The sequence below is a fragment of the Diorhabda sublineata genome, chromosome 1 (genome assembly GCF_026230105.1).
Source record: "Diorhabda sublineata isolate icDioSubl1.1 chromosome 1, icDioSubl1.1, whole genome shotgun sequence".
Taxonomy (NCBI): Eukaryota; Metazoa; Arthropoda; class Insecta; order Coleoptera; family Chrysomelidae; genus Diorhabda; species Diorhabda sublineata.
This window is the reverse complement of record NC_079474.1, coordinates 5388346-5415202: the sequence shown is the minus strand read 5'-3', so window position 1 is coordinate 5415202 and position 26857 is coordinate 5388346. Positions and strand designations below refer to the sequence as shown.

Here is a 26857-nt window from a genome sequence, read left to right as displayed (position 1 = left end):
CAGCACTGGCTTCTGTCGCTAGCTCTAATAAGATCTTATGAAAATCTAGATCTTCCGAGTACACATTTTAAAACTAAACTGAATAAACAGACGCCCCTAGGGGAAATTTTTTCACCTAAAATAATCCCAGAAATCGAAAGATCAGCAAATTTGAAGTAAAAAATGTCATACAATGGTTTTTACCAGATTAATAGTTTTTGAGTTGTTCGCAATTAAAAGTACGATTTTTCGTAAAAAAACCGCATTTTTTCCAATAGTTTTTTTCGTATAACTCTGTAATGATGCATTTTATGGAAAACAGTGTAGTGAACAAAAATGAAGCTTATAAAAAATCAAAGAAATTAAGCTACATTTTAAGATCTTAATGTTCTACCTAAAGCAAGTTATAGATACTTGAATTGTATTTGTTTTACTCAATTAATACCAAAAAGAATGCAAAATCTAAAAGTCGACAGTCATTAGATTTATTTTCATTTCATTCTCTGCCAAGGGGTAGTTTTTAAGGGTTGAGTAATATAAATTAATAACCAATTAAATTTTATCGAAATGCTATGAGTTTTTCATAGTAAAAATGGAATTGCAATGTTTTAAATCGTTAAAAGATGTTTACCTATATTATTTTCATCAGAAGGGAATATTTTTAAGGGTTGATACTTCAAAATATAAATATAAATTTTCTATTATACAATATGTTAAGATATTTATGCTACATGTACGAAAAACATTTCAATTTAAAAAAAGTAGGAAAAACTATAATATTGCTATTTTTCGGTAAGGGGGGGTGGTGTTCACCCCTTAAAAACAATTTTCACACATTGAGACCATGTAGATCTTGATATGGACGGTAAGAAGAGTTTGATTCTAAATTTTCAGGAAAATCGTAGCTGCATTAAAGAATTCGGAGATTTGAGCTTGAATGCTTGTACTATTGGCACTATTACAACGTATTATGTTTTAAATTTAAACCTCATCCTTTTTTGCGTTGTTTTCACACATTGAGACCATGTAGATCTTGATATGGAGGGTAAGAAGAGTTTATTTCTAAATTTTCAGGAAAATCGTAGCTGCATTTAAGAATTCGGAGATTTGAGCTTGAATGCTTGTACTATTGGCACTATTACAACGTATTATGTTTTAAATTTAAACCTCATCCTTTTTTGCGTTGTTTTCACACATTGAGACCATGTAGATCTTGATATGGAGGGTAAGAAGAGTTTATTTCTAAATTTTCAGGAAAATCGTAGCTGCATTAAAGAATTCGGAGATTTGAGCTTGAATGCTTGTACTATTGGCACTATTACAACGTATTATGTTTTAAATTTAAACCTCATCCTTTTTTGCGTTGTTTTCACACATTGAGACCATGTAGATCTTGATATGGAGGGTAAGAAGAGTTTGATTCTAAATTTTCAGGAAAATCGTAGCTGCCTTAAAGAATTCAGAGATTTGAGCTTGAATGCTTGTACTATTGGCACTATTACAACGTATTATGTTTTAAATTTAAACCTCATCCTTTTTTGCGTTGTTTTCACACATTGAGACCATGTAGATCTTGATATGGAGGGTAAGAAGAGTTTATTTCTAAATTTTCAGGAAAATCGTAGCTGCATTAAAGAATTCGGAGATTTGAGCTTGAATGCTTGTACTATTGGCACTATTACAACGTATTATGTTTTAAATTTAAACCTCATCCTTTTTTGCGTTATTTTCACACATTGAGACCATGTAGATCTTGATATGGAGGGTAAGAAGAGTTTATTTCTAAATTTTCAGGAAAATCGTAGCTGCATTAAAGAATTCAGAGATTTGAGCTTGAATGCTTGTACTATTGGCACTATTACAACGTATTATGTTTTAAATTTAAACCTCATCCTTTTTTGCGTTATTTTCACACATTGAGACCATGTAGATCTTGATATGGAGGGTAAGAAGAGTTTATTTCTAAATTTTCAGGAAAATCGTAGCTGCATTAAAGAATTCGGAGATTTGAGCTTGAATGCTTGTACTATTGGCACTATTACAACGTATTATGTTTTAAATTTAAACCTCATCCTTTTTTGCGTTGTTTTCACACATTGAGACCATGTAGATCTTGATATGGAGGGTAAGAAGAGTTTATTTCTAAATTTTCAGGAAAATCGTAGCTGCATTAAAGAATTCAGAGATTTGAGCTTGAATGCTTGTACTATTGGCACTATTACAACGTATTATGTTTTAAATTTAAACCTCATCCTTTTTTGCGTTATTTTCACACATTGAGACCATGTAGATCTTGATATGGAGGGTAAGAAGAGTTTATTTCTAAATTTTCAGGAAAATCGTAGCTGCATTAAAGAATTCGGAGATTTGAGCTTGAATGCTTGTACTATTGGCACTATTACAACGTATTATGTTTTAAATTTAAACCTCATCCTTTTTTGCGTTGTTTTCGGATGAATATAATAAAAAGTATCGTTCATTAAACGTCCAAAAATGGATTTTTCCGGGGTTGCATAACTTTCATGATTTACCACGCGAGCATTGAAAGAATCCTTATCTCCAGACTCCTTATCATAATCACTTTAGAATTCACAATAGATGGCACACTGAAAGAATACACAACTTGGACCTCCTTACTATTTGGAAAAACGGCGAAATTTGTAGAAAAAAAAATTTCTAGCTTTGTAATATGCCATTCGGCGTGTTACGTTTTTCTTCAAACATTTTGAATATTCCTTTGTTCACGTATTGTGGCACAGTAGTCACGGATTTATTTAAGGAGAGGGATTCAAGGCTCGCGTTGGCAGGATCGCATTACCTTAGTGATTCTTGCTGGGGACAAGGGGTGGCAAAGAATAAACCCGCTACCAAGGCCTACCCTTGTTATGTTTCCATTTTTTTTATCTTTCTTTATATACCTAGTGTAAGCGCACATATTTTTTTAGTCACGTAAGAAATGATTTTATGTTAAGACACCATTCGCGAGGCTGTTCTAGTACAGTTAATGGTCTCATCTATTTGCCACACTTAGTGATTTTTTTTAGAATTATTATAGATTTTCTCTTATCTCATCTTATTGTTTCACATACCATATATTTACCACCCAAATTGTTTTGTTTTATAACTCAGTAATGGTACTGAAATTTTTCTATTAACCTTATGGTTAATATTTAATTTATGGTAATGGGTATAAACTCCCATTATAAATATTCTTATACTATTTACTGCATTTTCCTGTCAATTGATCAACATTTAGAATATTATTATATCGATAACTCTAAAGTTAGAAAAGCAGCTACTAGTTAACATCTATGCTTTTTTGTTTTCACTGCTCTTTCACTGTTACGTTTTCCTTTAAACATTTTGAATTTGTAGGTACTCAATCCAGGACAGTAGTCAACTCGTATTTTGGAATAAATAAATCCGAAGTGACTACTGTGCCACAATACGTGAACAAAGGAATATTCAAAATATTTGAAGAGAAACGTAACAAGCCGAACGGCATGTTACAAATAGGTTAATACAAAGCCTGTCCAAACTTATTTCTATTTTTCTGCTGAGTTTATGGTACACTGATAAAAGTTACGTATTAGGTTAGGAAGCTTCATAAAAATTTTCAGATTATTTCGTATTAATATCTAGAATGACGCTTTTAACTTTTGGATTAGTAATTAAGTTTTATTACTCCGTCGTTCATAAAAATAGATTATAGCTTTGGTGTGGATAAAGTCAGCTTTAAACTTGAGCTTGAAAGAATAACATGTCTTTTGTTTCTTTGTCTCCTAAATAATGACTTATGTTTTATCACCAATAAATTGTTTTTCTTTTCGATAAATGATTGATGTGATGTGTGAAATGTGAAAAACATTGATGTGATTTTGATATAGGAACGTATATAAATAAAAATAGTTCTTTGTTTTCCGTTCAATCTATTTGTTCATACCTCGCAATAACTTTAGTAACTTTGCAGGTAGTCAAGCAATAAATTTCGCAATCGTAAGTGCAAGAAACTAACTACTAGTAACTATCGTGACCGTCAGCATTAGACCATCTAATATTTATATTAGAAGCCGTTATTATTTAAAAAAAAAACAGAACCGTAACCTGTTTTTTTTTCTATAAATATCATTCGCTTACTATTTGTTTTACTCGCTTGACCGTAACAATGGAATGCAAAATTTTTGTTAATACCAGTTGATTAACCTATTTATCGCTATCAAACCGAATAGAATTGACAAAACGTTCCGTTCTCATCGTAATACACTGCTCAAAAAAAATTTTAAACTTATAGTTGAAATAATTTTTTTGTACAGCTGACATTTCTCTATTGATGCCTCGATTATTAATTTATTATTCATCATAAAACAATTCGGTAATTTTATACTTTCCCGGTCCCCTCGATTTTTGGCTCTAGAAAATCGAAAAATCATCCGATTTCGATGAATTTTTTTAATCTTCGTTTCTACGGCGGATATACAAAAAAATTGTGATAATAAAAAGAATGAGAATTTATATTGGTTTCAGTGCTTGAAATGTTTATGAAAATGCATTCACTCACGTATAATTTTTTTCCAAATAATCAAATGGAGTTGTTATATTTTTTTTCATAATCTACACAAAAAAAACGAACAAATTGGGAAAAAATATATACAAAAATGTTGATTTATCATGTTTTTACAATTAAAAATAATAACAATTTCTTTTAAAATTGACCTTTTCTCACATATAATCGTTTGTACCTTTTCTATAATGTAATCATTAAAGTTATATGAACAAAAACATTCCTAAAATCACTTATTGTACTCAAGTGTACAATATTGAAAGTTAACTGTGAAAAATTGAAAATTTTCACTATTAAAAAAATGGTATCTTACTAAGGTTGATTGTTAGAGATGAAAAATGAATAAACAAACATTTCTTAATTTTTTTTCCAAAATGTCCGTTTTTTGTGTAGATTAACAAAAAAAATATATGGACTGCGTTTGATGCTTTGTAAAAAAAGTTATGAACGATTATATGCGAAGAAGTGCGTTTATGATCACATTTAAAGTCATAAAACTATATAAAATCTTCAGGTGAGATATTTTCCATATTTTTTTCATAAATCAGCCGTAAAAAACGAAGATTTAAAAAATAATTAATCGAAATCGGACGATTTTTCGATTTTTTAGAGCCAAAAAATGAGGGGGCCGCGAAAGTATAAAATTACCCTTATTTATTATTCATCATAAAACAATTCCATTTATTGGAACAATAATTGATTGTAAAGTTTGACAATTACTTGCAACATAAATTTGAGAAGCTGCTGATCAGAAACGTTAGATATTTCTCTGAGAATTGATTCCACAATTTTATCAGATACTTCAATTTGTTTGGAAGAAGATGGATATTCCAATATTTTGTTACAAATATCAATTTTGTTATTGAAACTACCTTTGGTATTGGTAATAACTTATCGAGGCAAAAAACACGTCAAGATGTGTTGGAAGTATGGATTTTCAATATATTTCAGACGATGTAGATAAACATTTAAATTAGTAGAAAGAAATGTTTGTATTTCGTGTATAAAATTCATGCTTTCATGACACATTCATGAGAATTTTGAGCATCAGCATGCGGTCTCAGCGAAAAATTAAAACTCTGTGTCATTGGGAAAACATTAGTTTCACGAAATTAATACAAAAATAACTATCATTAATCCATTAGACAAGAAACTGATTCTAAATGTCAGTTTTTTAATCTTTTTTGTAGTTCATTTTTATTTCCACGTATCTTTCCTAACAATCAATGGATCTAAACAATAAAAATTCGTATATTTAAACTGACTGCTTCAAAATTTAACTTTTCCCACAACCCTACAAAAAAGTTTCAATACTCATTCTATGTAGTTTGCGATTTCAAACGTACGGTGTTAATTCACACATATGTTTATGCCTAGTTTATACGAGGCCATCGCTCGCTTGGAATTTGAATTCAGTAAACAGTTTTTCAAGCCTGAGTTGGGGACGCGTATAGACGCATCCTGGGATTATTTTCTGTTCCCAGACTTGAAAAAATAGCTCTGTGGTCAATTATTTTCCAGCAATGAAGAGTTGATGTCGGCAGTTAAGGTTATCAAACTTATTGAACATCGCTGGGAAAAGTGTAGGGAGATTACGTTGAAAAATAAATATAATTTATTGCAAAATTTTTATGTTTTCTTTATTGGTCCAGTTACTTCTAGAACTATTCTCGTATAGGCAGAGAGGTTATCGAAATCCGTTATATGGTCAATTCCTTCAACGATAGTAAACAACACGACACGGATGGAAGGAATCAGTCAAAATGGTTGAAAGATAAATCTGCGTGATATTTCATCAGAACCTGGACTGTATCAGACCTTAGACTGTACGTGCAGATAATTACTTATGATTTTGTTCAACTGATAAGTACATAATATGCAGCATCTCAATTTGTCTGCCATTTCGTGATAAAAATCCCTTTAATTGATTAATAATTTTTTTTAAAGCCCCAGTTAGGAATGTAGGTTAGTGAAAAATTGATTATCATAACTAATTAAATCCGTTTTCATTCAACGTATTTCTATGTACTATGCCGACTGTAGTAAAGAGAATTACAAATGGAGAGCGTATACGACGTTGAAGTAGATAAATATGTTTAGCACGTTTGAGGAGCATATGTTCTCCGGCAAAAAGTTTATTTCATGAATAAAAATTAGTGTGTGCGTGATTTTTAAACGGGGTAATTGTTTACATATTTTCTCTTTTTGGTGAATAGATTCTTGATTTATATTCAATACATTTGCTTTAACGAAAAAAACTCGTTTATTTTTATGTGTTTGGTAGTATAATTGAGAACAAGATAGGATTATTTTATGTATAGCCACTTATATCTGTAATTTAGTTGAAGAACTTTTACAATTTATTGAAGTGGCATTCACTTAAACTCTTATTATTGACAACGAAAGAAAAAGTTCAATTAAAGACAATGAGGTAGCTTTGTGACCATTGAAGACTTGAACAAGGTTTATTCTTTAAAACCACATGGTGGCAAAAATTGAAGATAGGACAAAAACCTCCAATAATAGATAATGGATAAAGGAAAACTCGAAGTAGAAAGTGCACAGAAGTCACTAAAAATGGAACAAAAACTTAAACAAAGATACAAGATATTTTTTTTTCATAATCTTTTGTATTTTCATAGCAACGAAAACTTGACGATCCCTATTTGTAGTACATTTTGATTCACACGTGTCTATCTTAACAATCAATGGATCTAAACAATAAAAATTCGTATATTTAAAGTGACTGATTCAAAATTTAACTTTTCCCACGATCCTTTAAGAAAGTTTCAATTTTCATTCGATGTAGTTGGCGATTTCAAACGTACGGTTTTAATTCCTGCCGCACACACATGCTTATGCCTAGTTTATACGAGGCCATCGCTCGCTTGGAATTTGCCTTCTGTAAACAGTTTTCAAACCAAACCAGCGATGCGGACGCGTGTAGACCCATCACGCAAGTACGTACGGTATGTGTGGCTTGGTTTGAAATTTCTGTTTCTGAGTTTCTTGGCGCTGAATCGAGCTCTGTATAAGTGTAAGTAACTCATTAAAATTTTCAGCAGTAACCAGCAAAGTCAACCTATACTCAGAAGGATCTTCGAATCTTAGTTATTTCAGCAACAAAGCTGAAGCTTCAGTTATAGGTCTATCGCTTTACAATTTTCTTATCCAAAGTACATTTGCTTCAACGAAAAAAACTCGTTTATTTTTATGAGTTTGGTAGTATAATTAAGAACAAGATAGGATTATTTCATGTATAGCCACTTTTATCTGTACTGTTAGTAGAAGAAGTTTACAATTGATGGCAGATTTATTTAAACTCTTATTATTGCCAACGAAAAAAAAGTACAATTAAAGACAATGAGGTAGCTTTGCCTTGAACTGACTGACTTGAACAAGGTTTGTTCTTTTAGAACCACATTGTAGCAATAATTGAAGATAGGACAAAAACCTCCAATAATAGATAATCATTAAAGGAAAACTCGAAGTAAGAAGTGCACAGAAGTCACTAAATTTGGAACAAAAACTTAAACAGAGAATAATGTATACTACGAGGGTTGTCTTAACAGTTTCCGAGCTAACAAATGAACTAAACATTTTTTTCTTCGTAATCTTTTGTATTTTCCAAACTTTGATAATAGGGATCGTCAGGGGAAGATTTAATGGATCTAATTTTTTTCACGAGATTTTTAGTTGACCGATTTTTAGAACATCTTCGTATAGTAGTAAACCCGGACCTAGCTACAGCATTTCCTGATGCAAATAATATAGAAACTTTGGATTGCAGCAGTATTTGGATCGAATTTATCACGAAATAACTCGTATAACTCCGCAGATGATCGAAATCTGTGTAAATCACATCTACGACAGTATGTACAATTCCTACAAGAAGTAATTTTGGTTCAACAAGCTATTTAATTTAAAGATTATAACTAAAAAGACACGGAAGATAATAAAATGATCACTGTACGTTTAATATAATTTGTTCATTATTTTATCATAAACAATTATAGTTTTCCAAAATTTTATGTATACAAGTGATGTACCACTGACTAAAAAAAGATCGATTTTTTTTTCATTATGTGATACTTTACTAATCGCTTCATCTAAGAGAGATAAGATACACTCTTATAAACTGGTTTTTAATGTTCAACCGAGAGTTAAATATGGCAATCCACTTGACATCCGGCTGACATACATCCGGAAACATTTTTTATACCGAGCATACGACAGATTGTTCATGTATAACTTATCTATTCCAAATCTTTTTTGAATACAATTGCTTATTTATAAGAAGATTTATTAGATTTTTATTGAATTTGAAATAATATATAAATGGTATAGTTTAATACATAAATAAAGTAGAAGAACAAATTATTCAATCACACATCAACTCTACTCAATAGATTTCAGGACTTTCAAGGGTAACTGAGTGAATGTATATGTGCTTTTTGGAGAGGTTTCTATTCAAGAACTTCTGAGCACCACCTAAAAAATGGTTACAGATGTTTCTAGAGGTATGGAGAGTCTTCATTTTGGTCTAACTTCGACCCGTCTAGGTACCAGAGACTTACATTTTGATCTTGGGGAAGATTTTGTTAACCCATGATTGGCGATCATTAATTATCACTTCGAATGCGGTATATTTCTTTAAAATGCTACGCATTCGATTCATTGGTTTATCACGACTTTCTAGCTTTATTAGCTCTAGAATCCTTAGCTAACCTATCAGATTTCCTGGCTTCAGTTTTACTGTCTAGATTAGCCTATGGACGTCGCTAAATGTCTCTTTCTTCATTATGAAGTGAAGAGGAGCAGGTTCGGTAGCACCTCTTAGGCTGTAGTAGAGGTAGAAGGGCAGGTTGACATTGCCCCCTGTAATACCTAGAAAGATTAGCCTTTGAATCTAGTTTAGTTCTTTCTTTTAACCACTGAACAAGCTCTGCATATTTGATCATGGGTTTGATGACTGTGTTGTGGTATATTCAGAATATCATTCTTAGCTCTAGTCCCCATGTTTTGACAATATGCTTGGGGCAAGTTCACATAGTTGCAGTGGCTTTCCCAATTACCTTGTCGAGACGATTGTTCTAAATGTTTTATCCAGGATGTCCCTTATTACCACTACTACATCATCCGTGTAATCTAGAACTGTAAATCCAGCGCTACTAAGTCTAGTGAGGATTTTGTCCACTACCAATGACTACAATTGGACTTCGCCTTACGGATAGCCCTTTACTGTAGTAGCAGTGGAAATACTATATGATGTAGCATCGCCTCGGTCTCAGAGGGGGATCTCCACTTCCCGTTCTTCTAACGCCCTTCTGATGAACTGATGTGGGGGTCTTATCAATAGTACCTGTTATATTGATGAAGTCTGTTAGAACAATATATTTGCTACCAAGAGGGGTGGGGCAAATCGGGTGATTTGACTCAAATTTCTGGTTATTTTAAAATATGAATTTATATTTTTTGTAGCTACTTAATACTTAATCTATTTAATTCAAATTAGATAGCTTGCTGAAAATTGAAAATTATCCGACAATATAATCAAAATAAATACAAACTAAATTATTGATGTAATAAATAAAATAATTTTGTCTAATTAAAATTGAGCATATCGAGTATTAATAAATTGATAACTAGCATAGATTAATTATATCTCAATTAGGTTCGCCTACTTTTTAATCGCAGTAACATAATTAATGTTTAATGTAGCATCATCGTATACAATCCGACCGCTAAATGTTCAGAAAGAATCAAAGTAAAATATAATTAGATACATACTTATATGAACCAATTAAAATGTGCAAATTAGGAATAATAATTAACATTTATGAATAGTACCTTATGCTTGCTGATTCTATTTAATGTATTTAACTGTTTGTCAAATTCTAGCACGATGGTCCAATTAAAAGAATACCGAGCAGAATATTTGAGTTCTCTTAGAGTTAATTGACGTTGATCATCATCACCAACAGTTCATAAACTTTTAATTTTTTTTTAATTATATAGACGGTGTCTTATAAATAATGTCAATTTCCAATGTTGACTTTGCTTATTGAATAATCAAACTAAAAAAGCCTAAATATTTAAAACTTAGTCCATTTATTCTACGGCTTTAACTCGATGTTTGAGACGTTGATAATACCATTCTTTGGGGTAAGTTGCAAAAAATTGTCACACCATAATTTCAACATTTTATTTTTTCCATGCAAGAATCTCCCCATAAATCTAAATAAATAGTAATTTGATGGTGCAAGGACCGGACTAAATACTGGATGTTATAGGAGTTCAATTCAATATCTAATAAGAATATATTGTTATGATACATGTTATTGAAATCTATGACTGTATTTGTTAATAATATGATCTATTTACATTATACAGAGTGAGTTTTATATATTTTTGTGCACAAGGGGCTTGTGATACGGTGGTATTAGAGTGGTATTTACATTGTTGTCAGATCTTTTCATTTTCCGGAAAAATGATGAACTTTGTTATTTCAAATGGATCACCCTATATATTTCGTGTTTTCAGAAGTATCTCTACCAAAGTTACAATAAATATTGTACATTTAGATGGCTGCGAATATTCTTTAATAATTTATATCCTAACCGAAATCCCATAACAAGATCTACTGTCACTAAATTAGTAAAAAGTTTAACAAACCTGGTGCAGTAGAAGATTTATCCAAATCATGGCGCAGAAAACTTACAACTGAAGACAAATCTTTAAATGTTGGTGGCATGTTAGAAGTAGATCCAAATTTTTGAAGTAGAAAAATTACGAATTCTAGAAAACATACTGTTAAGGAAATTACTGCAGATGCTTAAAATGTCCACTTGAATACAACTGGCCATGCGATTTTTAAAACTTTGCAGTACATTTTTCAACATACCTGACTGCTCAATTCTTCTTATAGCTATGGTAACCTCTATCTTTTAATTCCTGAATATTGGCAGGTATTCTATTATAAACGATGTTTTTCAAGTGACCACACAGAAAATATTATAGAGGGTTCATGTCGGGTGATCACGAAGACCATTCGATAAAACCACGTTTTCCAATCCATCTTCTGGAAAACACATTATTTAGGTTGTGCCTCACCACAAATACATAGTAAGGTGGTGCACCATCTTGTTGTAGCCAAATATTGTCGTTTGGGATATTGCTATTGACTGCAAATTTTTAATAATGAAGTTTTTTCAAAATGTAATTGGAAATACTGGGATTTGAAAATAACCGAGCCAAGTCAGGTATAATACTATTTTCCAATAAATCTATATACGCCGAACCATTCAATGAAAAAGGTGCCAATTATTTTCGGGATATTGGGTGTGGGATTCACGCATCCCACGAGGATTGATACGTGACCAGTATCTACAATCATGCCGATTTACGTTTTCATTAATACAAAAAGTGGCCTCATCACAAAACATAACTTTACTTAAAAAAATTTGGATCGTTTTGATTGTAACATTTTTAAAAGTTAAATTAAGTTTAAATTAAAAGTTTTTAATTACTCTTAAAAGATTCAACTTATATTAAATATCAAAAACAGTTCGCTATTAAAGTGTATGATTTCCTAGAGAGATAAAAAAATCAATAGCGACATGAACATTGTATGTATATCTGTTAATGAAGAAATTAATTTCCTACGATTTCGTTGCTTTTTTACTAGAACACCCTGTACAATTACAAAAGCTTAGCCGTTTTTATTTCAAACTAGCAGCCTTGCTAATTATTTCAAATTATTAATCGCAGATGGAAGGTCAAAGTGTTAAATTCTTTTTGGCACAGTTCAAGACCCCGATATTGACAGTTATTCGCAGCCTTCGAAATTATCCAAGACGATACGTGTGTTTTTTTATTGTATCTATCTATTTGTCTTTGTTATTTATAGAGTTATTTACAAACGTATTCATTAAATTCATCTTAATTTTATTATACCAACGCCTATCTACCTAATTTATTTTAGTATGAGTCACGGCATGGCCTACTTGTATAATAACACTGTATATCGAGTAGGGTCCGCTACGATTTGATTAGTTAGGTGGCAAATTGAACGAAATTAGGTTTGTTCCAACCTGCTAGTCGGGACCGTTCTTGAAACGGTTATCGGAAGCGTTTATAAATATTTTCTGCGCGATCTCCGGCTATGCACGGTTCTTGTAACAGCACTTGCTATCAACCAAGTATCGAAAAGACAGTCCCTGGGAACGGCATTGATGTACTCATCATCATAGAATTCTGTCACATGTATTATTAACTATAACGAGTTCCTGATTGCAGTTTATTGCATAATGAAGGTTTCCCAAACTTTGACATCTTGTTTAACAAGATGTCCTTGGTTACTAGGTTTGTAAATATAATCACCCACTTCATGGACAGCAATTTACAATGATTTTGAAGAATGTAAAGGAGTGGATGCTAAAAACTAAACTGTCTAACCTGCAGTTAAACTCTGTCTGAATGCTTGGCTGTTGAAATCTAGCTGTTTCGATATTTTATGCTTTCGAATCACTTGTACGCGGCTCAAGTATTTCCAAACACTTTTAATACTCTCTCTCAAAAATGCTCAAGATTCCACTTCATCGTTTTAATGAGGAGCACTGCTAACATGAATAAAATACACAGCTGAAAGAGCAGGGTTGCCACATTATGAAGTTGATGATCCTTTAATCCATGGGCACCGCAATTACGTCTCATTATTGAATTATCAGACTTCGAACGTATATTTGCTGATATATCCCCAGGTTTCAATTTTTTGCCAACCAAAATCGTACTGCACATGATGTCTTAAGTCTAGTGGACGTTTTAACTGCAGATCATATTTCAAATTTCAATATTGAAAGAAAAAAGAACCTCGCTTAAGTGCAAGCAGACATCAAAATGTATATACCACAGCATTTTTATATGACGATCATGAATACTCTTCAAATTAAAATTGTAGAGTATTATCATGATATTGGAATGAAAAATTATTCAATTCAGAGCAGCTCCGGTATGTAATAAAATTTTAATCCGGGTTACTGTAAGGGTCGTATATGAATTGCCTCTCAAAGACCTTCCAAAAAATGTGGTCCCAAACACCTCTGTACACTGATTATACTTTCCAGGATTATCGATATCTAAATATTGAATTCTGGTTAACAATTTTCTTACCTGGAGCTTAAGTGGAACACATATTACCAACTTATTAATCAATACACCCCCTCTCAAGTTGTGATAACTACCCTATATGGGAATAAAGTAATTGATTAAAATGCTATGACCAAATATATTATCAATAATTTCATTTTAGTATTCGATTTAATTTTGGAAAGTTTTAATTGTATTGTAAAAATTAAGTCAGAGTCCGTTGTTATAATCTAGAAGTGTTCGAAATGTTAAGTGAAAAAAGGAAATGTCTTGTATTAAATTCAGATTTCAAAAAAATTAAATAGTAAAGTGCAACGAAGGACATGTACAAAAAAAGTGTGTGTGAAGCTTATATTAAAAAACAAAATTAGATGATTGTAGACGCCGTTTCAGAATACAATCCTAGCCTAACCTAACCAACCCAATCAACCCGAACGCAACTAGTATAGATGGTTACGGGTCCGGTTGGCCGCAGGACACAAATAATGCGCGGCGGCCTCCGTACTATAAATTTTATTTCAAGAACGCCGTTTCAAGGACACTCCATTTTTGAGGTTATGTGCTACGGATACAATGACTACAATAGCATTTATCAACGGTCGACAAAAAATAAGATGAATACAAAGCAGATGAACTTAATCCGAAAACTGCAATTTTTTTGTAAATAAGAAGGAAAAAGAATTTTATATACAGAATTTCTCATTATTAAATTGGATGAAAGATCTTATAATCAGTTTTATTATTTTTTCTGTAATATACGAGTATCAACGAAAACACCTATCCACGACATAATTAGATTATTATTTCCAATTTATTTAATTACAAATTGTCATGGGAATGAATCCTATGAACCTTTTTCCAAGAAAACGTTCCCCATGTCTCATGGAAATATAATATAATTATACAGATAAGCCTTAATATTCAAAGTATAGTTTTAACTCAACGCTCTTTGAGACGTTGGTGAAACCTGTCTTTGGGCGTGAATGCAAAAAACTATCGCGTTAAATTTCCAGCATTTTCTTTTGAATCAAATTTGTTCCCAAGAGAAAATTTCACCATTGTTTTGAACAACTAGTAATCTGACAGTGCAAGGTTCGGACTAAATGCTGGATGTGGTAGGAGATCAATACCAGCAAGTTCATCGATCTTATTTCGCTTTACTTTCGAAGTAAATGGTGTAGTATTTTTTCGTTCTATGAGAACTTGGTTTCGGTTAATTGAACTTGGATATTTCTCCGCTAAAACCACATTTAATCGCATTAGCTATCTATCTAAACCTTCATGACTCCACCAGACACGCAACAAGATTTTCCGCTCTTTCCGACGGGCTCTCGTACTTTTCCTTTGTCTAGTCACTGATTTTCAGGTTGCTTAAATGAATACATTCACTCTACTGATGCCTGTATGCAAAAAGGGTTTGGGCAACCCCTTAAGGGTTAAAGAAAAACTAGAGAAATACCAAAAATACCATAAATATTGCCTAATATCTACCAGGTACCAGAGAAAAATAAAAAATAGCTATTGTAATAGCGATATTTTCAGAGACTACATATAATATTTGTTGAAGCACTGTCGATCTCAAATAATTTTTAATGATTTTTAACTTTGAAAAAGATCGCTCGTCAGAAGCTACAGATACAGGTAATGTCCACTATCTATTCTCTCTTCTCAGAATTGAATTCAGTGGGTTATTATTTTCAATTCCACTGTGAACTGTTTTGAGATGACGCTCAACATTTCCTTTCTTTCCAACAAAGACGCTCACATTTATCTTTAACTTTAACATAAAAGTAATCGGTTTTTCATTCTGCTGATAGTGATAGGTTTTCGGCTTTTTGCTTGAACTAGCCATAGTAAAAAAAACAAGGAAATAGCTTAAACGTGTACACGTGTATTAAACACATACGGCACAGACATAACCTCACTCTGGCTACCCGAGTGACAATAACAGTCTGCAAAACAAAAAAATGTAATGACTATGACTAATCGGCTGACACTCAGTGTTACCAACCCGCTAAGCGTCATCGCGAGCTACCCAAAATTACCCTAATCGACTGTTTGGTGACCACTGATGTAGGTAATATTTTTGTTTTTTAAATTTAATTTTTAGGAATCGGTGATAGGAGCATGTTTTTAAGTCTAAACGGTTTTTGTGCTCTTCTAAGGATCCTATTCTTTTTGCACCAATGAATGCTTCTAGATCTACTCTTCCGTTCTTACATCACCTCAACATTTTTAGGCTTTCATCTCTTTCTGTCTTATTTTTTGTGTACCAAACTTATAAACTTATTAATCGAACTATAAATGTGCAGTACACCGCCTTGGTCAAAAAAATTGCTACTCTATACACAAATCATATAATACTTTGAAACGATAGTTTCTAATTAATTTTATTAGCAGTAAATTTCAATTTTTTGATACCTATAATTTTGCTCGCTACGCTTATGTAGTTAAATAAAATATTCTTTATACGCGTCCAAATTCACATTCAGCAGCATCCTGAATAAAGCATTCGAAGCGATAAAATTACCGTTAGCTAATTTTTGGCGATACACCTTCTGAGAATAATTGGTCTGTTTTCTAGGTTAATTCTCGCGATAATTAAGGATCCAAGATTGCACAATTTCGGCTAATTCATCTGACACGGATATCCATAAATTTATGATTCTAAAATATTAATATGAGTCAATACTATCACGTATTAGTTTGATTTTTTTTTAACTAAATAATCGATCAAGTATTAAAGTATTAAACATTTGGTTAAATGTTTGAAATTATTTGAATTCTACACACGTTAAGACCTAATAAAAAACTATTAGTGTGATTTAGACAGATTTTTATTGTGATATTCCTGTTGTAGATGATCTATTGATTAATATAATTATACAAGGAGGAATATGTATGAAGGGTAGAAAGAAAAAAAAATATCTGTGTACATGAAAAAGTGTTTGTCGAAATGTGTTAAATAAGGTTAAAGTTTAAAGAAAGTGCCAAATATTATTTACTCCTTGGACTTCTTTACAACGAAAGTTGTTGAAATTTCCAAAATTGAACTATGAGATTAAATTTATGAATGAGGCATATTCATACCATACCGTTTGTCTACATCAGCTCCATTCTGGAAGGTTTTTATCGTATACCGCTTGACTTCTTTACAATTTTTCTTTCATACGAGATACTACTCTTCCTCTGTATTCTCCATACTTACGAGGATGGTCCTAGAATTACCTGGCCTGACCTAGATATTGCATGATAAATACTTCTTTATTAGAAAGTACACAATCTACACATCGTATGTTTCAAGTTTGAAGTATTTGTTTGGCGGCCATGAATAGTGAACGTTTTCAGGGAATATGTAAACATGGAAAAAATTGGTCAGCGTTATTTGAAAAGCCTTAGCCCAACCAATATATAAGCTGAACTAAATTCTGCTCCAGGTGAGACTGCTTCTTCATTATCAAGAGTAAAATATTGGGTAGCAGAGTATAAACGAGGCCGTACGACCTGCAAGGACCAGCATCGAATTGATCGATCTAATGAGGTGACGACTCCAGAAATGTTGAAGGAAATCCACAAAGCTGTACTGTATGATAGTCGACTGAAAATGCGCGAGCTAGCAGACAAAGTAGGCATTTCAAAAAGTGACTTAAGAAAGCTGTATGCAAGATAGGTGCCGCATTTTCTCACAATGGAACAAAAACACTTTATTGTCTAAAAATTGTTACAATATGTAGACAAAAACTTGTAAAAACTAAAAAACAAATAAATGACTGAATAAACACACAAATAAAATAAAATTTCAATATATAGGAAAAAACCACAATGATTAAGAAAATTATAAGTAATAGTAATATATTACTAGTAATCGATTTCAATTGGCAAGTGATTGTACATTTTTTTGCTTTGTAAAATATTGAGCTCTAAGTGGATAGCCGTGCAACGACCTTTCTGTAATTGGAGAAGCGTGCTTACGAATTAAGCGAACGGATTCAAATATGAATAAGTAAGAAGAGTCATAATTTTTAATCTAAAGAAGTCCTTGCAGTGAGCCGTGCTATTTAGTCCGAGTAAATCTCTGACAGCTTTGTTTTGTAGTTTGAAGATTAGCTCAAATTGAGTCGCACCTCACGTACCCCAGAAGGGAAGGGCATATCGGAGATTTGACTCAATGAGGGCATAATAGAACGGTTAAGGAGGTGGATGAGTTCAGTTCTTTGGAAACTGATTTTAGAGCAAAGCAGGAGAAACTTGATTTTTTAGATAAGGTGGCAATATGCAGCTCCCATTCCAAGGAATTGTCCAAATAAGCCCTAACAATTTTACAGACTCAACGGTGATGTTATTTAATACGAAAGGCTTTTTATATGATAAAATGTTTGGCAATGTTTCACATAAATAAAGCCCAATTTTTGAAAAAGTGGAAACTATGAACGGCGAATTTTATATCAACTTAATACAACGTTTGAGCGAAGAAATCAAGCAAATACAGCCGCATTTGACTAAGAAGAATTTGAAGATATGACCGGAGCAGAAACTTCTGCATTGGAGGAGCCAGAGCCCAAATCGATACGTGTCAATTTTCTGGATACTGGAGCACCTTCAGCCTGCAAAATAGACACTAAAACGTCACAATGTTTGAGTAGCAAGGTTACAGTGGAAGAAAAACTTACCAAATTGTTGTGACTCTCATGGTGAAAGCAGTATTATCGTGAAATTAGAACAGTAATAAGATGATACCGACTTTTTTATTACTTCGCTTTTATTGAACCTTGCGTCAGATATAAAAAAAACTACTGTCAATAAAGTCAGTGGTCATCCAAATCACAAATATAATCATTAATAATATAAACAATTGACCAAATTTCACTGTAAATATTAATTTGAGTAATTGAAATCAGTTTTCATGTTTTATTATGTAATTTAAGTTATGACATCATGTCAAAAATATATGTTTATAATTCTTGTTTTAACAAATTACTTTCTGCTCTTTTCATTCAAGTATTGGATTCACAAAATGTCCTTTTCAGTATCAGTTTTATATCATTTTCCAGCTCTTCTGTGGAATTTTCTATTTGTATTTTACGCGGCTCTAGAATTAAGAATACAGTCAAACCTAGATAAGTGAAAATTGGATAAGTGAGAAAACTCTATAAGTGAGAGTAATAGCCAGGACCCGTCATTTTAAGCTCCCAAAACCTCTATTAGCGAGAAACAGAAACCTCTGTAAGAGAGTCATATCGAAAATTGCCTTTTGGAATGGATAAAACAAACTCTTGATACGAAAATTCCCATATATGGACCCGTGTTGAAAGAAAAATCAAAAGAGTTTGCTACAAAACTGGGAATCCAGAACTTTTCTGCTAGCAACGGCTGGTTAGAGGGTTTTAAAAGACGTCATGACATAGCTTCCAAAAAAGCAGCTGGAGAAAGTAAATCTGTGGACCAAGGTGTGTGCAACCACTGGAATGAAGATCTGCCAAATCTTTTAGAAGGATATGAACCAGACGATATTTACAACGCGGATGAAATTGCTTTGTTTTTTAAATGCCTTCCGGATAAAACATTTACGTTTAAAGGCGAAAAATGCCATGGAGGAAAACAAAGCAAGAAACGCCTCACACTTCTCCAGTGTGTAAATATGAGTGGTACGGACAAACTCCCACTTCTCATCATCGGGAAATCAAAGCGACCTAGACTCTACCCGTTGATTATGCCAATAATACAAAGGCTTGGATGACCAAGATATTATTTAAAGATTGGTTGAAGAAAGTTGACAAACAAATGAAGATAAACCGAGAAAAAATTCTACTATTCATCAACTGTGCTTCCCATACGGACTTACCAACACTTGCAAACATAAAAGTAATGTTTTTACCTGCTAACACCACTAGTAAACTTCAACCATATATCAAGGCATCATTTTTTATCGCAGAGAAGTCGTTAAACATATTCTTACGAGTCTGGAAGAAAACAGTAGCCCTGACATTAACATACTTCTAGCTATGAAATTTGCTAGAAAAGCATGGTACTTACTCAGTGACGTTACTATCAAAAACTGCTTCAAGAAAGCTGGGTTTTCGAAAAGTACAGATGAGCAAAACCTGCCAAAGGAAAATGATGTTGAAGTTGGACCTTGCAACGAGGAATGGACTAAGCTTGTGTCTCACGAATCCAATATGTCAATGCCGCGCTTCGAAGATTTCGTTCAAATTGACGACGACGTAACTACCGCTGGAAAACAAACCGACGACGATATCGTTAAGAATTATGTGAACACCTGTATTGCTGGAAATGTCGGTGAGGACGAGGCACAGATTCCGGAAACAGAAATAAAGATCATTCCAATGAAGCTATCAAATGCGTTGGAGACGGCGCATCAGTACTTTAAATACGTCGCGGTTGTTAATCAAGCAATATTCGACAAAATTTATAAGTTAGAGAAAAACCTGCATTAGCGAGAAACTCCGGTTAGTGAGAAGCCTCTATAGCGAGAATGAGATTGTGCTCCCTTAAACTCTCGCTTATCCAGGTTTAACTGTATATAATTAAGAAATATATTTTGTAATGTAGTTGTAGATGAAATATTGTATGATACTCGTGCGCCAAAGTATCACTTCATGCACTTGTCTCATCAATAATTATTACTGTACTATTTATTCATAAATTATAACTAAGGTGATTTGTTTTTTATCTGACAATCTAGACAAGTCAAAGTTTTGCTAGATCGGTTTTGTTTCAGAAAAGTTCGTTTCTCGGACTAGGATAATTATGATATTTTGAGATTTGAAGTTAAAAACTTGACAATTTTTAAACTGTATTCTGTACCATTCTCATAAAAATGTTTTTGCATTTAAGTGAGGTAAAGAAATAAATTATTCAGAAAATAACGTGGTAGGACTAATTCGTTCACTATTACATTGAATTTACTCAAACACCTACACGTAATGGTACTTTCGAACGACAGTTAAGTACTTGTCAATAAAAAATTACCAAGTACACCTAATATGGGACGGATTTCATTAGTACAAGGTTAATATAAACGCTCTGTGTTGTGTCTGTAGTAAAATGTATCGTAACTTTGACATTCATTCAATTATGAAGCTTCTATAAGCATTCATTCACAGAATTCAAGGTTCTCAACTCTTCATATTGTTATATAGTTATTATCAAAGTCTAATTTGAGAATTGCAACTGCAGAAATTCCATCGATCTTTATGAAGATCGTTAGTTCGTTATTTTTACATAATGTGTCTCAATTATTTTTATAAACAGACTATAAGATTAGAAATACTAGAAATTGTATTTTCAATTGCAATACATGTATAAAGAGAACTTTGGAAACTTATATCGTTTTTGTACTTGTCATTATGTACCTCAAAGTTATGTCGAAGATATTGTTCACTTATGTGCAGTTAAATATTAGATTTTTTTGCAATTTTTGGTGAAATGGCCATCCAAATACCAAAAGAGCATATCTTGCATTGTATGTATGAAGGTATAACAAAAAAAAATGGTTTTTGAATACACAATACTGGTTTAACCCTTATTTCTTATAAACCAGATTGTCCACAATACTGTTATTACCGTTTTTTATAAATATTTCGGCCCGTTTGACATATGCCAAAGATATCGAACCCTTTTTTTCGATAGTACAATAAAACGATTTAAGAAAATGGTTTTAATAAGAAATTGAACGGTATATTTACCAGTCAATAAAAGGGCGTGTATAATGAAGGGTTTTTATATAATAGGCTTTAGTTCCGTCTGGATTTAAGTGGGTCAAACGTTGGTGTCTGTTCGTTTTGGTAATTTGTAACTTAATATATACTATATTAAATCTAAAGGAAATAGGTAATTTCGTTATAAAAAAGTGCGTAAAAAAATCGAAAACTCATATATTTCACTAGAGCTTAAATATTCATTAGCTACAGCTACAGCGTTTCATTGGTTTAGTAAGTGTTAAAACAATATCCGTATGTCGCAGAAACACAAAATTTGTTAAAAACTTCGAGACTGTTCTTGAGAGTATGCAAGAAAATACAAGAATATCAATTTCAACTTGGCAAAGTTTACATAGGTCTGTACCCTCAACTTCGACCGTTTCGCTGGACTTCAATACTGACTCTAATTTGAATAAAAGCCATATTTCATGGATGGGTACGTATGAAATCATACAAACTTATATAATATGGGATGATATCAAGATAAATGAGATTTAAAACCATCATATACATTCTGAAACGATTATTCGATGTGGATTTTGAATTGGTGAGGTATTTCTTTGACAACAACATTGGCCAGGCCATAGCCGTTAACGACGACCGTTGAAAGTCGATGATTAACAATTTGTTTACATCTGATTTGGATGATATGGACACCAACAACAGGAGAGCGCTTTATGTAATATGAACTGGCCACCGAGATTGTGCGATACGACGCCGTTTGATTTTTTCTTGTGGGATTTTCATAAGGAGCAGATCTATTTAAATTATCCATGAACCTCAGCGGTACTTAGAAACAACTTAACCAATGCTCTATACTAAATTCTGCTGATCTATACGGGGTAGATTTGAATAAAGCACAGCTCATGTAATATTAGGCATTTTGTACAAGAGATTTTAGGCCATGGTTATTTCACGGGAAAGTAATATCAACTGGCCACCAAGTTTGTGTGATACGACGCTGTTTGATTTTTTCTTGTGGGATTTTCATAAGGAGCAGATCTATTTAAATTATCCATTAACCTCATTGGTGTCAACTTAATCAATGCTATATACTAAATTCTTCTGATTTATACGCGATAGATTTTGAAAAAAACATAGCTCACGTAACATTGGGCATTCTGTATAAGAGATTTTGGGACATGGTCATCAAAAACAACATAACTCATGCTATCTGTTAAATTTTGCCTAATTTATACGTAAGACACATGAAAAATAATGTATGCCTTACATAAAACATTAAAGTGTATGAAAAAGTTCGATAACATATTTCACACACTCCGTTTTATTTAAATTAGACAACAGGAAGTGCTATTTGAAACATCCTATATAAATATCCACCTCTATGCTGAGCAATTATTAGAGATAGGCCAAGGAAGAATCAAAAGATGGTAAACTCATCGCTAAGTTGCTCCGTGCTCCAGTAAATATGTAAATTAGCCAGGTTTTCCTATCGAAGCTAGAAACAAGAAATGGTTAGGTTAGTATTTACTTCCTTTTTGGATGCAATATAATTTGGCGCTTCTGCTCTTCTGAATATCAGATTCCCATTTTCAATAGTGTGAAGTCTTATTTTACAATGCAATACCACCATGATGTTTCTCCATTTTTCAACATCTTGTTTTTGGAAAACGTAAAATTGAACTTTTTCAACATTCACTTTCAATAACCGACGACATTTTTCACTATTATTCACTTCGCTAGAAGTTACAAATAGCAATAAAGGAGAACAAATTGACAAAAAACTGTTTATTGCAAATTTATCTACTGAACTAGTTTTATTTGACTGATCGGTATGAATATTAAATAAAAAGAAGAAAATCTATCATTCAATATGTCTATAATAAGATTTTTTGAGTTGATTGGTTTAAATATCGAAGAAATAGTACATTAAACAAAGAAATGACAGTTATTCTAATATTAGTGGGACCGCAGAGTCATTGGTCAGCTCGTCGTGTATGTCAAAGTTGTGTCCAAGACATTGTGAGGTTCTTATGACTTGTTTCCTTCTAAATAATTGAATTTACATCCATCCGTGGTTAAAAACTAGTCGTCATGAGAGTTGTCCATCCGAAATTAAGGATTCATGTCATATCTATAGGTAAGTTGTCGTCGGGCTTTTATACCGGAACCAAAACGAAAGACAAAGGGTTAGGTTAGGTTAGGTCCATTTATTAAGTCAAGAAGGTTCATATGTTTATTGTCAGAACCATATGATTTTGAAAATATGTAAATGCCATTAAATTTTAGGTCTATCAACACACAAAGTACTCTATTGGTTGTAATCTCGGAACTAGATTGAATATTTTATTATAAAACTAGTTAAACTACTAAAAATGGAATGGAACAATTTAGAAATAAATGTAACTCATTTCAAATTGATTTGTCACCGTATTACTCAATGAAGTTTGGAACATGGTGTCAAGATATTTGAAATGCCATTATTTTTCCCGATGTAACTGTTTAAATCAGTGTAGGAAATTAATTAGATTCACCGAAGTAAACTCGTCAAACTTTATACATCGAAGAAAACAGAACTTTTCAACGGAAAATATCAAAAATACACAAAAATCCGATTTAACTTTGAACATTATAAAAATATTATCCTCAGTGTTTAGTATATCCTTAACTTGCATTTGCACTTATGTGATTTATACATTCGGAAAACCCGAAGAAGATACGGACGGTAATCTAATTAAAGATGGTTTAGAAAAGGATCCAATCATTTTACAATATTTACTAAGAACTTATAGAGAAATATTATATATGAAGAAGCTAGTACAACAACCATTAAGGGATAAACTATTACCTGATCCTTTAGGACCACCGTATTCACAACCCAAGTATACGTTGGTATTGGAGTTAACAGACGTTTTAGTTCATCCAGAGTGGACATATCATACAGGTTAGTGCAGATATAAAAGGTTTTATACACCTAAATCGTTGAATTTTTACCTAAAATTGATATTTATAACGTACTTATATGTCAAAACCTAGCTTAACCTAACCAAAAAAGTTTAGTTTCCTCAAGTCCACTGATTATCTCATTTAGTTTCTGATCTGGATGATGTATAATCTTTTATCTAGCTCTCCATTTTTCAGCCTTTTTGTGTTTTTTTTTTGATGAATCGTGTTGATTCTAGGTCTCTTATGAAAGAAAATTAGTTTCAGGAAACAGATAAATATTGACGTTCCGATCTTTTTATCAAAATATTTTGATTAAGAACTGAATTACATTGAAATATTTTGACCGAAATACGAGGTCTGGTTATTAAATAACGACACTGGTTACGAAAAAGGGTTTTATTATGAAAATTATTCTACATTCGAGTCGATAGTCTACATTTTTTGCTTTACCGCTTCCAGTTGACGTAAGACCTTTTGGCCAGGATCAGATTTTTTGGCACCAGCTTCGCACAGACTTCGTCATGTGCAATTACTCGTGTAAAATTTTTTTAACCGTTCCTCTATCGGCGTTTAGAGCCTCGGTAATCATCAGGATGCTAATTCGACGATCTGCACGCGCAATTTGGTTGATTTTAGTCACTGTTTCCGGAGTTGGAACAGCGATAGGGCGACCTGGGCACTCGTCATCTCCAGTGCTCTCTCGGCCCTCACTAAAGCGCTTGACCACTCAAAAACACGCGCACGAGATGGATAATTGTCCCCATAGGACTCTTGCAATAATTTATAGCACTCGGTCGGAGTTTTTTTCAATTTAACGAGACATTTGAGATTCATACGATGCTCCTGTTTTTCGTCACACATGATTTTCGGCGCGATAAAAAAATACGTTGATGGGGTTGAAGAGATTGGAAAATGAAGGTCAAAAACCTGAAATAAGTGAGATAAAAAGAAGGAGAAGAAGAAAACAAAAATTCAATTTTGTAAACATCGATTCCAATTTAATTAATACTAATACTTTTGCATTACAATTATGAAAAAAGAATAGAATCATGATGAATTCTCTTTCTTTTTTGTTTTCTCGATGCCTTAAAAAAAGAAACCATTTCTAATTCTTCTAAATCAATCAAAATTGTTTAATTTTGAGTTATCAGAAGCAGCCATAACGTTTTAACGTGAAGTTCTTTCTCGACCGGATCTAAAGTTTTGACGCATACCGCTTTTTATAAAGAATTTAATTTGGTTACATATCCGCCTATTTTCAGCTTTTTCGGTATAGTAATACTTTATTTTTTAGGTTTGAGGTTCAAGAAACGACCTTTTTTGGCGTATTTTCTAGAAACAATGAAAGAATCATACGAGATAGTAATTTATACAGCTGAACAAGGAGTTACTGTTTTTCCCCTAATTGAAGCCATAGATCCGGAAAATATCATAGCTTATAAGTTGGTAATTTATCGTTTTTTGCAATTTGTCGTTTGTCACTTTCACTGAAAATGATTCTGAAATCACTGAGTGATTATTACGGTACAGATATTTTGAATATAGCGATAAATCAACATAAACTTACAACAAAATGATATTTTTGATCCTCCAGACCAGGGTTTCTAAACCTTAGGTTGGACATTTGACATTTGAAAATTTTTCATTTTTAAGGTAAGAGACGCAACAAAATTCGTTGGCGGCTATTACATCAAACGTCTTGAAAATATCAACAGAGATCTAAGAAAAGTCATTTGTATAGATTGGAACCTCAACTGTGTCAGATTGAATTGTGCTAACTTACTAAAAGTCAAAAGATGGAATGGAAACGACGACGATACCGCTTTAGTAGATTTAGCGTCGTTGTTGAAAGCAATCGCAGACAACGGTATAGAAGATGTGCGAGAAGTTTTGATATACTATAGTAAGTATGACGACCCCGTTGGAGCGTTTAGAGAAAAAGAGAAGCGACTCATTGAAGAACTAGAGGCGCACGCAGCTGCGAATAGGAATAGACGTCGTGTACCTAGATTTTGGATAGCGAGATTGTTTAGTAAAAGACCCGTTCAATCCTAATTGTCGATTTATTTTGTTTTATAAGGAAGTGAATCCCTAATTTACTCACAATATTACAATAAAACATTTTTTCGTCGGTGGTAATCCTCGACTTCTTATTCTGCATTTTCGTTTCTAAATTCATTCTCATTAAAATTTTCTTCGTCTTGTCTATACTGGATCACAGTAAGATTTCAGATATGTTTTCTTTGCTAGTGAGCATATATTAAGATTCGTGATACTAATTAGGATACTATCAGTTTCACCTGTATGTGTGTAACTGACTCTTCGGCTTAGATTTCGCCCTACTTTGAGCGATCAGGTTTGATCAAACTCTATACTTGTCAAAAACTGACGATGAAATAATTTGACAAATTATTCTGATTAGATTCATTAATTTCTTCTCATGTCCTTTACATTAGAGAAAAAAATAGAACTAGTGGTCGAGGTACGTAAGTACGCAGTCCCAGATTTACAAAATAAAGATGCAACCATCAACATATCTATA

At 32.6% G+C, this 26857-nt stretch overlaps 2 protein-coding genes across 2 annotated transcripts in view; both read left to right on the top strand.

Annotated features, from left to right (window-relative positions):
* The window catches only part of LOC130451146 (heme peroxidase 2-like), a 40415-nt gene extending 20273 nt beyond the window's left edge, over nucleotides 1-20142 (top strand). Inside the window, exon 14 of the mRNA XM_056789974.1 lies at nucleotides 19620-20142. Within this exon, the coding sequence (XP_056645952.1) occupies nucleotides 19620-20142 (523 nt within the window). The remainder of the gene's footprint in view (nucleotides 1-19619) is intronic.
* A 3321-nt stretch (nucleotides 20143-23463) lies between these two features.
* LOC130451139 (mitochondrial import inner membrane translocase subunit TIM50-C-like) lies at nucleotides 23464-26370 on the top strand. The gene is made up of 4 exons (XM_056789961.1): nucleotides 23464-23509; nucleotides 24020-24313; nucleotides 25610-25761; nucleotides 25969-26370. The coding sequence occupies exons 1-4, from the start codon at nucleotides 23464-23466 to the stop codon at nucleotides 26368-26370; spliced, it is 894 nt and encodes a 297-aa protein (XP_056645939.1).
* Nucleotides 26371-26857: the final 487 nt, after the last annotated feature.